The sequence below is a fragment of the Carlito syrichta genome, unplaced genomic scaffold, assembly GCF_000164805.1.
Source record: "Carlito syrichta isolate Samal-C Ts95f unplaced genomic scaffold, Tarsius_syrichta-2.0.1 Scaffold303985, whole genome shotgun sequence".
NCBI classification, from domain to species: domain Eukaryota; kingdom Metazoa; phylum Chordata; class Mammalia; order Primates; family Tarsiidae; genus Carlito; species Carlito syrichta.
The window spans coordinates 873,584-887,419 of NW_007248081.1; the positions used below are offsets into that span (position 1 = coordinate 873,584).

At 37.7% G+C, this 13,836-nt stretch overlaps 1 protein-coding gene across 1 annotated transcript in view; it reads left to right on the forward strand.

Annotated features, from left to right (window-relative positions):
• Positions 1–9,341, forward strand: part of TDRD3 (tudor domain containing 3) — a 128,952-nt gene extending 119,611 nt beyond the window's left edge. The window contains 2 exon segments of the mRNA XM_008059272.2: positions 1,841–1,966; positions 9,105–9,341. Of these exon segments, the coding sequence (XP_008057463.1) occupies positions 1,841–1,957 (117 nt within the window). The 3' untranslated portion in view covers positions 1,958–1,966; positions 9,105–9,341.
• Positions 9,342–13,836: the final 4,495 nt, after the last annotated feature.

Sequence of the window (13,836 nt, forward strand, 5' to 3'; positions counted from 1 at the left end):
CAGTTCTGCAGCTGGGTGTGAGAAAATATTCCATTCTAATTCCTGAAATAATTACTTCATCTCCTACAGTAACAAATATTTTTTCATACTTTTCAGTTAATATGGAGAGCTTCAAATGTTGTCATTTATTTTAAAGTTAAATAACTCCTTTTTAAATTTAGCTATACTATTTGACAACCATCATTCAGAACAGTGACCAGAATAATAAAAAATAACTCTCCTTTCCTGAATGCTTTTATATTTTTTTCCTGCATTTTAATTGCTTTGCTAAATTACATACATAATATCTGATGCTTCTAACCATTTTGAGATTGTTGATGAAAGGTATATGGGGAAAGGAGAGCTCATTTGGAAATTTGTCTCTAAAAGGTAGCCACTGAATTGTATCAGATATATTGTCAGGTTTCTCCTTTCTCTTATTTCATTGATGATAGGCCCCTGAGGATGATCATCATTTTTTTGGCTATTGGCTTATTTATTTTGCGTGCAGACTGACACTTAAAGGTTTAAACAGCAATGCTCAAATTCGAAACCTAAATTTGTCTTAGAAGTATTATGGCAAAGTCACAAAGCGCCAATATTTTTTATATAAAGTGGAAATAATACTTCTTTTAAGAATACTATGGAGTATGTCTCATAGTAAGAGTTATGTTCATAAAAATATTAAATATCATTGCTAAATAATAGGATTTGACCAAATTATCTTAGCATCTCTGTTTCTGTTATATAAAATTGCAATAGTTGGATCTGTACAAATTTAAAGAACAGAACTCAGTCTTTCATTTACTGTTCTATGTTATTCTATGTTATTAATAGGGCCAAAGGAAAGCGATCTTTTGGGAAAGAAGACTCAAAGATAAAAAGGAGGAAAAGAAAATAGGATTAATGTCCAAAATCATGCAAATTGTTGTGCTCTGACAATTCAGTTGGAATTTAAACTCTACTTAGTGAAATAGTGCTATCTCATAAGCAAAAGTGAAAGCTAATTTTTTCTGCTTCTGACAGGGCACATATCTTATAACTGTATGAATTCAAAAACACTAAATAATGGGGTAGCAGCACTCAGTAAGAAACCAGCATGGCTTTGGCTACATTTCATTGCTTCTGAATCTTTTTCAAATATTATAATTAGCTGTGCTTTTTCTGTTTAGTCTGCTTATCTTAATTTCCCTGTGCTATTCCTTGTAGGTCTACTTCCTCAGTAAGAAAGCAAATGAAAGTGAAGTAGTTTGAGTCTTACTGTGGTGATCTCTCTGTCTTGCATGAAGCTTTCTTTCTGTGTAAATTGTCTTCCCTTCCTCGCCATTCCAGTCCTTTTTTTTTTTTCTGTCCATCGATGTAAGGGTCATAACAATGTTGGAGATTTCATCAGATGAGAACAGACAGCTATTGAACATTCTCTGGCTCTTCAGTTCCTTTTCCATATCCTACCAAAACCCTTTTTCATGTTAAGTAAATACTTAGAAATATTTAGGAGCCCAAACATTTAAGAAATTTGTGATTATAATGCTTGCTTTTTAGTGTTTTCACCACATTGTTTCAAGTCATTTGATGAGATAACCATGCTTTTATTTGAAAATAGTTTCCTTTTCTAGAATTAAATTTTATTCTAATCTTACCACTACAAATGACATTTTTCTGTTACCAAGGATCCTTGGTTAACAATGTCCTTTCCTTTTCTTTTTTCCCCTTCCCCTCGTCTTCCTCTGTTGTAAAAGTTGACAGATGTAAATCCTAGGGCCGCTTAAGAGGGTATATTAAAATGGGGGCATAAAGTGTATTTAACTTAGGAAACTTGGAGCTTTTCTGATTATGTAAAATCACTACTCTTTGCAAATAGGAGGAAGAAGGCACCTATGATCAAACTCTGGAGTTCCGTAGAGGAGGTGATGGCCAGCCAAGGCGATCTACTAGGCCAACCCAGCAGTTCTACCAACCTCCCCGGGCTCGGAACTGATCTGAAAAGGTAAAGTTAACGTTGCCAAGTAGTTTTAACATAAAGAAGGAGGCAAGTCATGTTAAATATGTAAATATGTAAATCCAGTTACTGATACTTCATAATAATATAGATAGGAAACTACTTAAAACTACTTTTCATTTATAACATGTTTAAGATCATACCATAGTTACACGCTACTTTTCTACCAAACTTTTCCCCACAGATGCTATTCGTAGTCCCCTTGTACTACTATACCTACTGTCTTCTGTTAGAGGTGATGACAGTCTATGAAATGACTTTGAGTTTGAAAGCAGGAAGGAGAAGAAGGAAAACAAAAGACTAAATAATCATCGTATGGATAACTGAGTTTATTTTTTGTTTAATTAATTTCAGTACTTTTTAAGAAAGAGGAAGTATTTTATAGTATCTTCAGGAATTGGAAGAAGACAATATGATTACTTACTGAAATGTAATTTTGGGGTCATATGCTGTCAGTCCAGAAGCTTTCATCTTAAAGTTTCATAAAGAAAATTGCTGTGTGAGAATCATCTTCAATAGGAAAGAAGAAAAATATAACAAACAAGCCAGAAAATTATGGGCCCCACTCTAAGGCATTTCATGCCAGTGAACAAAGATCTTATTTCTTAATGTATTTTTGGAAGGAAATACTTTTGCCATCTTTGGTAACATTTCTGTTTTTTAAAATAATGTAAATGCTTCTGAGCATTTTTTAAAAAATCAGTTTTCTCATTCCAGCTTTTGTTATATATCACGCTAAAGGCTATTTTGGACTTAACTGTATTTTTTTTTTTCCTATCTTAGACTATTTTGGACTTAACTACATCTTTCTGCTATCTTAGTAGCAAGATCACTGAGACTTTTTTTTCGAAATTGTACTCAATTCCTCATTTCAGCCATTCATTCTTCTAAGACTGTTACCCATATTGTATTTTTCCCTGATAAGTGACTCTCTCAGTTTTCAAACCAGCTGTGGCTGTTGAGCCCTTGAAATGTAGCTGGTCTGAACTGAGATGTGGTATAAGTAAAAACTACATACCAGATTTCAAAGATTTAGGGGAAAAAAGTTAAAATATCTCATTAATAATTTTATATTGATTACATGTAGAAATGATAATATTTTTAATCTATTGGGTTAAATAAAATGTATTAAAATTAACTTCACCTATTTTTACTTTTTTAATGTGACTACTAGAAAATTAAAAATTACATATGTGTCTTGTGTGATATTTCTGCTGCACAGCACTGTCCTAGAAGCTATCTTCTTAGTTTCCCCAGAGTTCCTTCATTGGTTAAGAATTAGTTCTTCCATCCTAAGTAATTTTCTCATTTGTTTTCTAACCCTCAGCTTCTTGTGTGATAGTCTGCCTAGTGCTAATTGACTTCTGAATTACTGGAGCAAACCAGTGTAGTACCTTTTTCCTTTTATCATTGTCTTTTCTTTCTACCTAATACAAGGTCATCAAGTAAACAATCGAGACCTACTGTCCATGGTATCACAGAAGAGCTACTTCTTCATTGGGGTGTTTTTCTTGTAGCTTGTAAGAACTGGTTTTTCAGTTAGTACCCATGACTATTCGGTTAATGCCCATGATTAAAAAGAATCAAAGTATATGTAAGGACTTCAGCAACTTCACATTGTACAAGATTGAACATACATTTGTAAAATAAGTTCAGTGTACTTAAAATTAAATCACTTTTAAAGTTGAATGAAACAGAATTCCCTCTTAGCTTGCCATATATAACAGACCTACGGCTAGTTTCATACTAAATGGGGAAAAATTGAAAGTCTTTCCTTTAATATCTGGGACAAAACAGAGATGTCCATTTTAACCACTTTTTTTTTTTTTGAGTTGGAGTCTCACTCCGTCGCCCAGACTGAATACAGCAGCACACTCATCGCCACCCCAAGCGTCGACCTGCTGGGCTCTGGTGATCCTTCCACCTCAGCTTTCCAAGTAGCCGGAACTACAGGCGTGTGCTACCATGCCCGGCTAATTTTTGATTTATTATAGAGACAAGGTCTCGCCAAGTTGCCCAGGCTGGTCTCGAACCTGTGGGCTCAGGCAATCCATTTGCCTCAGCCTCCCAAGGTGCTGGGATTACAGGTTGAGCCACTGAGCCTGGCCCCATTTTAACCACTTTTATTCAACATAATAGTAGAAGTCCTAGCCAGAGCAGTTAGACAAGAGAAAGAAACAAAGGGCATTCAAATTGGACATGAAGAAGTCAAATTATACTTTTTAGCAGATGATGCAATCTTATATTTAGGAAAATCTAAAGACTCCATCAAAAAACAATTAGGACTGATAAACCAATTCAGTAAAGTTACAGGATACAAAATCAACTTACAAAAATCAGTAGCATTCCATATGCCAACAGCAAACAATCTGAAAAAGAAATCAAGAAAGTAATCTCATTTACAATAGCTAGAAATAAAATATATATAGGAAAAAATTTAAACAGGTGAAAGCTCTATACAATGAAAACTATAAAACATTGAGAAAAGAAATTGAAGAGGACACAAAAATCAAAAGATATTCCATGTGTGTGGATTAGAAGAATCAATATTGTTAAAATGACAGTAATATCCAAAGCATTCTACAGATTCAATACAACTTCTATCAAAATACTAATGATATCCTTCACAGAAGTAGAAAAAATAATCTTAAAATTTATATGGAAATATAAAAGGTCCAGAAGCCAAAGCAATCCTGAACAAAAAGAAGAAAGCTGGAAGTATCAGACTACCTAACTTCATGTTATACTACAAAGCTATAATAAAACAGCATAGCACTGGTATAAAAACAGGCACATAGACCAGTGGAACAGAATGGGGAACCCAGAAATACGTGCATGTATTTACAGTCAACTCATTTCCCCAAAGATGCCAAGAATGTACATTGGGGAAAAGACAGCTGCTTTAATGATGCTGGGAAAACTGGATATCCATATACAGAAGAATGAAACTAAACCCTTATCTCTCACCGTATACAAAAATCAAATCAAAATGGATTACAGACTTAAATTTAAGACCTGAAACTATGAAACTGCTAGGAGAAAGCATTGGAGAAACTCTCCAAGACATTGATCTGGGCAAAGATTGCTTGAATGACCAGAAAACACAGGCAACCAAAGCAAAAATAGACAAATTGAATCATATCAAGCTAAAAAGCAGAGGAAATAATCAACAAAGTAAAGAAACAACCCACAGAATGGAAGAAACTATTTGCTAACTACATCTGACAAGGGGTTAATAATCAGACTATATAAGGAGTTCAAAAATCTCAATAGTAAAATAAAATAAATAATCCAATCCTTTAAATAATCCAATCTTTTAAACAAAAGATCTGAACAGACATTTCTCAGAAGAAGACATACAAATGGGCAACAAGGATATGAAAAAAGGCTCAACATCACTAATTATCGGATGCAAACTACAACTACAAGGAGATGTTATCTCACGGCAGTTAAAATGGCTTTTGTCAAAAAGACAGGTAATAACTGATCCCAAGGGGACCTCTCATATACTGTTGATGGGATTATAAATTAGTATAACCAGTATGGAAACCAGTATGGAGGTTCTGAAAAAACTAAAAACAGGACTTCTATTTGATGCAGGAATCCCATTGCTGTATATATATTAAAAAGAAAGGAAATCAGTGTGTTTGAGGTCTTTTAAGTTGCCTCACACAAAGTTTTAAGTTGAGATCAGAGGTTGTAGACACCCTGATTGATCTAGGACAGTGGTTGTCTGACTGTGAACTGCAGGACTTGGGGTTTCTTTGGATGTTGTCTTTGGGGCTGTTGAAGGCCGACAACATTGAGCAGGACTGGAAGGAGAGAGGAGGCAGCGAGGGGAGGGAGAATACAGCCAGATGGGAGCAGCTCTCAGTCCTCCTTGACCCTTCTGGAGTTTTTTGAAAATATCTCAAATCTCATATATTAGGTTTCCATGGGAACTTCCATGAAGAATAATATGTTGCTTGAATATAAATCGGACATAGCTCTGAGGTCACTGTAGTTTATCCATGTCACGTAGTATAATGTTCCTAATCAATTAAGCACACAATCTTCATGGTTTTCTGTGTTCTGAGTTAAAATTTCCATCTTAAGTCTTGCTTTGGATTGCACTATTGAGATGGAAATATGTGACACAGAAATTTTGGATTCCTGACAACAATAAGAAAATTACTTGGGGGACATAATAGTATCACTAAAAAACCTTTCACTAAAAATTCACCCTAAAAATTAAATAAGCAGCCAGGCTCGGTGGCTCAGCCTGTAATCCCGCGCTTTTGGGAGGCTGAGGTGAGTGGATTGCCTGAGCCCGTGGGTTCGAGACCCGCCTGGGCAGCGAGACCTCATCTCTACAATAAATCAAAAAATCAGCTGGGCGGGGTAGCACATGCCTATAATTCCGGCTACTTGAAAGGCTGAGGCGGAAGGATTGCTGGAGCCCAGCAGGTCGAGGCTGCGGTGGCCGGGAGCAGCCACTGCACTCCAGTCCGGGCGACAGAGTGAGACTCCAACTCAAAACAAAACAAAACAAAACAAAATTAAATAAGTAAGACATGTAATCTTGGTTGAAAAAAATTATTTCTTATTTTTGCATTTTGATTTGTGTATGTTTTAAAAGACCATGAAGTAGAATGAAATACCTCATTTGAGGTACTATCTTTGAACGGTAGATTCAACGATAATAAAAATTATGCTTTTTACTTTTGTTATACAATTGAATATATTCTTCTTGAGAGAAAAGATACTTGTTATTTCCTCCTTCCTGGTTTTCATTAACTTAAACAGCTAAAAAAAAAGATACACATTGTAGCCAGCCATTTGACTTCCAGCAAATATAAGCATGAATTCTAATAAATGCTGGACATTTTCCAAGGTTTGTTATCTAAAATTATTCAGGATAGTGAGAAACACTTAAGGTGCTTTCTATTATTGCTTTTGAAAGAGATAATTTCAAAGTTACAGTTTTTATTTTTATGTTTTGAGTACTTTGCTAGGTGATGAATAACATAATAACTGTTCAGTAAGTGTTTGTTAAATCAGTATGTCTTGATAAAGTTTTAGATATGTAATTTGCACATTCTTTGCATTTTTTTCAAGGCCCTCACACATCCCCTGTCCACCCCCATACATGTCCTCTTTGTGGAGAGAATTGGATTCCACTTGAGCCTGGTACTAAGGATAGCATCAGTGACTAACAAGGTGGGAGATGCTTAGGAGTCAGGGCTTGGTGACAGGAGGAGGTCTCGGGGCAATTGGGGAAATAGGCCCAAATCTGCGAAAAGTGATGACAAGTCAGATCTGAGACACTGTCATAATTGGTATAGACAACTTAGAAATATGAGTATATATAGAATAGGGAAATGATACAATTCTCTAGTCAGGGAAATTGACCACAACTTCGTGCATTTGGAAAGGTTTCTGACATGCTTGGAGTCAGAGGAATTAGGTACCAATTAGTGGAAGCGGCCCTTAGATATGAAGTTTAAGCTCCATGTTCTTGAAAGGGTGGGGTTCTCTGAAGACAAGGTAAAGGCCGAGGAAGGCTTAGAGGGGAAAGCAGAGTCCATAGCATGTGGCTCTCTGTGAGTACAGTAGAGTGTGTGACCCAGTATGATGAGTGTTACAAATACTTGATGACAGTACAGTGTAGGCTTCAGATACATTAAGGATTTAAATTTGATGTGTTTGGTGCTGTCATGAATTTCTTAATAAGAGAGTGATATGATCCAAATTGAGTTTAGGAAATATTGCTGTTTGATATAGGATGAATTGCAGCACTGGGATGGAAAGAATCTAAGAAGCTCCTGCACTGGTCCACTCGAAGGGTGGTTAGTCTTATGTTCTGCTGTGAACAAAGAGAGATGGCAGAAGGCCAAGTAGGAAGAGTGTGTAAGACAGACTGGTAGGCAGCTCCCGAGTGTCACAGAGGTCAAGGCTCAGCATGTGAGACAGTGCAAGAAATGTTGACTCACTTTGAACCTCGTTTCTGATTTCTTACTTGTTTGATGAAAGAATGATCTTCACAGTTCCACATATTAGCCAGAAACTTTGAAACCAGTAGCTGAGTACAGACTACTGCATAAATACAGTGACTTTATTTTCAAAGGTCTGTTTTTTAACACCATTTTAGCTAATAAAAGATGTGTTTTTAAATGTTGAATTTTTGACAAGCTGATTCAGCATCTCATTGCAAAGTTTTAAAAATCAAGGTCAAGGAAATAATAGCTGTAAAGTTAGCTATTACATGACCCTCTGAAGGCAGAGGACAGGCGTCATGTGAAGATAATATAGTATTTAAAGCTCTTCAGTTTCTAAGCAGGAGACTGCTTGTTTTGGAGACTTGCGAGCTGCCTGAATGCAGTGTAGAGACTCCACTATGCCCTGCCCAAGCAGTCTGTCATACATGAGACTGAAATAGGACTGAGCAAATAAGTCTCTCACCATCTACACCAACTTTTCTGTCATCACCACCCAAAGTGGTTCAACTAGAGTGAGACCTAGTAGATGTGGGGAGCAGGTAGGGGAGGTTACAGGCCAAAATACATGCCCTGTGTGGGACAGAGGTGTTCACAGGAAGAGTTGAGGTGGATAGGAGAGGGAAAGAAGTGGCTCACTGACAGACTTGTTAGGTCATACTCCGTTAGAAACTTCAGACTTGGTAGGACATCCTCTGTAAGAACTTCAGACTTCCTAAGTCATCCTCTTTTAGAAACCTCAGCCTTCCTAGGACATCCTTTTTTAGGAATAGCAGACTTCCTAGGTCATCCTCTGTTAGAAACCTCAGACTTGCAATGTCATCCTTTGTTATAAATCAAACAGTTAATCCAAATTCCTGAAATCAATATGCTAGCAGTAAGGGGTATAACAGTGACAGAAAGGCACTTTACTGATTTCTAAAAGAAAAGTTTTTTTTTGATTTTTGCTTTTTTTGTTTATTGCTTTATAGGGATTAATTTACAAATTAGACAGCAATATCCAAAGTTTATTCTACTTGAGATCTATTGATATTTATGCAAACATTTTACATTTACAGATAAGTTTCAATAGAAGTGTCTCTTAACAAAGAATGGAAGAGTTAATTTGAAGGTTCAACTTCATTTTCCTCCTTTTTTTTTTTTTTAAATAGAGTCTTTGTGAAGAAAGGAGCCCTTGACTGAAACGTCCTGGTCAAAACCTGTTGACAGACTCTCTCTACTTTCTCTTCAGAGTAAGAAGCAGCCGTGGTGGATTTTATTTGAAGAAGGAAAAAGATTCAACTGGCATAAAGAATGGGAAAAAATACTTAGTTAAATAAAGCAAATACTTTTGCAAATGAAAGGAAACATTTTTTTCTTTTCATCAATAAAACTATTGTGCTATTATATACATTGTTTTACTGTATATTTTATTTGCCTGATATCGTTCTTTCATCTGGTATTGACCCATACTAATTGCCTTTTGTAGAATAACAGTTAAGGCATGCTGAAGCCTCCCTCTATAATTACAGAGTAAACTGACTTACACAGCTCGCCACATTTCTCACAAATCAATCTGAAGCCAAATAGCAGTTCTTAGTGTGGCAGTAGCTGCTAAATATGATAGCAAAAATATTTAAAGCTTGAGTATATTGTTTATAGCACTCTAGTAGCTTTTCCAAATGCGATTCAATTTTAAAAACAGATATCCCCTTCCTTATAAAATGTCCAGTGAAAATCCATCTCAAACTGCTTCAAGCATCAAAGGGAATTTTCTGGCTTACCTCACTGCTAGGAACACAATAGGTTTCAGGATTGGTCCAATTCAGTGGCTCAGAGAGACCATAAAAGACTAATTGTTTGCATCTCTCATTTCTCCTTTCTCTGGAATCACCTTCATCCGTGTGGCCACAAGATGACTTCCAGCGGCTCCCAGAGATGTCAAGTCCAGGGGTGAGGTTGGGGCCGCTTCCAGAAATGCACTCAAAAGAGTTTTCTCTTCAGACCACGTTTTCCTGTTTTAGGCTACTTTTCTACCTATGAGCCAGTCACTCCAGCAGGGTCTGTGGATTAACGTAGGTCTGATCCACGTTCCCCAGCCTTTGAAATGGAAGTGGATTGGAGGCAGAGGATATGCATCAGAAAGTCAGGTTCCTTGCTGACAGGAGAGGGAGGTGCTGGTGAAGCAACCAGACTGCCCATTACAGTGAAGAGGCAGACAGACACAGAAATGAGTTCTGAAAGTAATTTAGTACTGATTCTCTGTGCCTGTCTGTTAGATGGGGACAGTTATTATCCTAATTATTATACTAATGTTAAGCCTAAAATGTACTCAGCCTGTAATCCTGTGCCTTTGGGAGGCTGAGGTGAGTGGATTGCCTGAGCCCGAAGGTTCGAGACCCGCCTGGGCAGCGAGATCTCATCTCTACAATAAATCCAAAAATCAGCCGGGCGTGGTAGCACATGCCTGTAGTTCCGGCTACTCGGAAGGCTGAGGCGGAAAATCGCCGGAGCCCAGCAGGTCGAGGCTGCGGTGGCCGGGAGCGGCCACTGCACTCCAGTCTGGGCGACAGAGTGAGACTCCAACTCAAAAAAATAAATAAATAAAATCGACTCTCAGTATATGGCACTATGGTTGGCTAGTGGTATCATTACTCAATAGTCCCTAAGGACAGTCCCACGTGGCAATGTTTTATTTATATGTATGTGTGTGTGCAAATTTACCTGAAGACATTAAGAAAACTTCAAACTGGGCAGCAAGGGATGCCAGCCCATCTGTTCTACTGAAGGATACTGTTCTGATTCTGACAGGGCAAGATATAGTTGGCTAAACATATCAAAACGACACTCCTCTGTGGCCTTCTGTTAAGGGCAGCTGCAGGCCTGGATGTGTAGATGACCTCTGTCATAATACAATAACTGTTAGTATTTGTCAAGATGTTTTTTTGATGCCCAGCATGTGCCTAACGCTTTTTTGTTCGTTATTTCTTGTAATCATCACAGCTCTGTGAGGTAGGCATTACTGTCTCCATTCTACAGCTGAAGTAGCTGATATCCTTCAGAAAATTTAAGTCACCTATCTTGGGTCACAAAGTGGACATGTAAGAGTCAGGACTCAGAGCAGACAAGCTGTGGGTAGTTGGTCCCTTAAGGAAGACAGAACCCTACATTTCAGGAGTGTCTGAGGGAAGCTTCCCTCTTCTCCTCTCCTATTTTTTTGATTTCACTTTGGTTTTATTATGGATGTGTTCTGTCCTGTTCCTTATCACCTTAGGTTTGTTCCAGGTTATCCTTGCCATGGAATGTGAATCTTTAGGTTTTCCTCCTAGTTCCAGGGCAGATGCCTCCTCATCTCTCTGCTCCTCCCCCTCCTTCCTTCCTTCTCTTATTTAAAACCCCCGCTTTTTCCTTGAATTTCCATCATGACATTCTTGGCTCAAGTTCTTTTTTCAAAGAACAAAATGGTTTTAATACATTTCACAAATTAATGTTTGTACATTCAGTAAATATTTCCTGAGTGCTGTTTTCGGCAGTATGCTGCAAACAAGACCGATGTTTTCTCAAATTTCAAAAGGCTCGGGATCTAGCTCCATTTATCAATTTGTTTTAGTATCTGCATATTATCTTTTCATGTTCCTTTTCTTTATTATAAACTTCATTCTTCGATGTATTTTTGTTGACTTATTTTGCTGAAGTCTCAAAAATCATCCATTTGTAGTTTATTTTATATTCTTAATATTCAAAATGTTTTTAATTTTAAAATAATTCTTCACCTCTGGGCCCCGGGTATCAGTTTTCTAAAAAAAAAAAGTCCTCAAGGTATGAGGAAGCACCCAAAGTTAAATCTCTAAGCTTTTGTCACTTCCCCAAAGTAGAACCCAACTTGAAGGATGTTTAGTCCTGTTAATGATTTCTTTCCACCTGTAGCCCTTTTATTAAGATATTGTAGGAGCCGGGCTCAGTGGCTCAGCCTGTAATCCCACGCCTTTGGGAGGCTGAGGTGAGTGGATTGCCTGAACCCGAAGGTTCTGGACCCGCCTGGGCAACATGGTGAGACCTCATCTCTACAATAAATCAAAATGAGCTGGGCGTGGTAGCGCGTGCCTGTAGTTCCAGCTACTTGGAAGGCTGAGCGGAAGGATCGCCAGAGCCCAGCAGGTCGAGGCTGTGGTGGCCGAGAGCAGCCACTGCACTCCAGTCTGGGCGACAGAGTGAGACTCCAACTCAAAAAAATAAGATATTGTAGAAACAGCAATGGGCTAATAAACAGGGAGTTAAGAGGCCTTGAGAGATGCCTAAAGCCCTCTCTTTCAGAGCAAAGTACCTAATTTTGTCAATTATTTTGACCAGAGAATTCTCTCTTTCCTACCCACTTTCCCCCATTCTCTTTCCCTCCCTCCCTCACTAAGACTGGGAGAACTGTTTTTGTCCTGTTAAATGAAGAGTTTGTAGTTTGCCTTCTAGCTTTGGCCATAATGACAACACCCCAGCCTCATGCGATTCTCTCCTATCTCTAATGGTTACATCTCTTGTGGGCCTTTCTTGGAGACTCAGCACATCATGGCTAACCCCACACCTAGTTCAGCTGACTGCAAGGAGTAACCATGCAACAAAGAAAGAAAACATGACCAACACTGGTAAGACTTATGCTCCCACCTTGACTAGGCCAGAGTGGTCATAAGTCACACACAGAAAAGCAAAATCTAGTCCTGTATGTGAGCAAGTTAGGGTGTTGATGCATGTGCACGGCATGGAGAACTTTTACTAGGCCCTGTCTGTTATCCCCTTCTGGGATGGATGGATATATTTTGGCAGTTTTTCATGAGTAAAAAGCATGCGGGGATGTCTGTGATTCTTCCCTATCTCCCAAATTCTACAAGCATTTTTTGAAGTAAAGTTTTGAAAAATAAAATATTCATTAAGACAGTATGTTCGTATGAAAAAAGACAAGGGCACAGATATCAGAAAAGTTTTATATAAATAGGAAAGAGAATGAACTAATGGGAAGGAAAACTTGTTTTTTAAAAAAACTTAAAAAAAATTTTATGATGTTTTATTTCAATAGCTTTAGGGGGTACAAATACTTGGTTACATGGTTGCATCGTATACGGGTGAAGAGTCTGGGCTTTAAGTGTACCTACCACTCCCACGTGTGTGCCTTATACCCGTTAGGTGATTTTCCCTCTGTCCCTTCTCCTCCCCCGCTTCTGAGTCTCCATTATACCATTCTTTCTGCCTTTGCGTGTCCTTAGTTTAGCTTTCACTTATAAGTGACAATATTCTGTGTTTGGTTTTCTGTTCCTAAATTCACTTAGGATGATGTTCTCCATTTCCATCCAAGGTGCTGCAAATGATAGCATTTCATTTTTTTTGATAGCTGAATAATGTCCCATAGCATATGTTTACCACATTTTCATTATCCACTGATCAGCTGATGGACATTTAGGGTGATTCCACACCTTTGCAATTGTGAATTATGCTGTGATGAACATGCAGGTGCAGCTGTCTTTTTTATATGACTTCTGTTCCTTTGGATAGATACCTAGTAGTGGGATTGCTGGATCAAATGGGAGATCTACTTTTAGTTCTTTGAGAAATCTCCATACTAATTTTCATATATGTTGTACTAATTTACACTCCTACCAACAGTGTATTTGCATTCCCTTTTCTCATCTGTGCCAGCACCTGCTGATTTTTTGTTTTTAAACTTTTAATTTTTTTATTTTAAAGATGTAGGGTACAATTCAGGGTTAGGTATACAGATGGATATTTTTTTAAAAAAAATAACTGCCATTCTACTAGTGTAAGGCAATATCTCATTGCGGTTTTAATTTGCATTTCCCGATGATTAGTTATGCATTTCCCTGATGATTACTGATTTTTTCATCTGTTTGTTGGCCATTT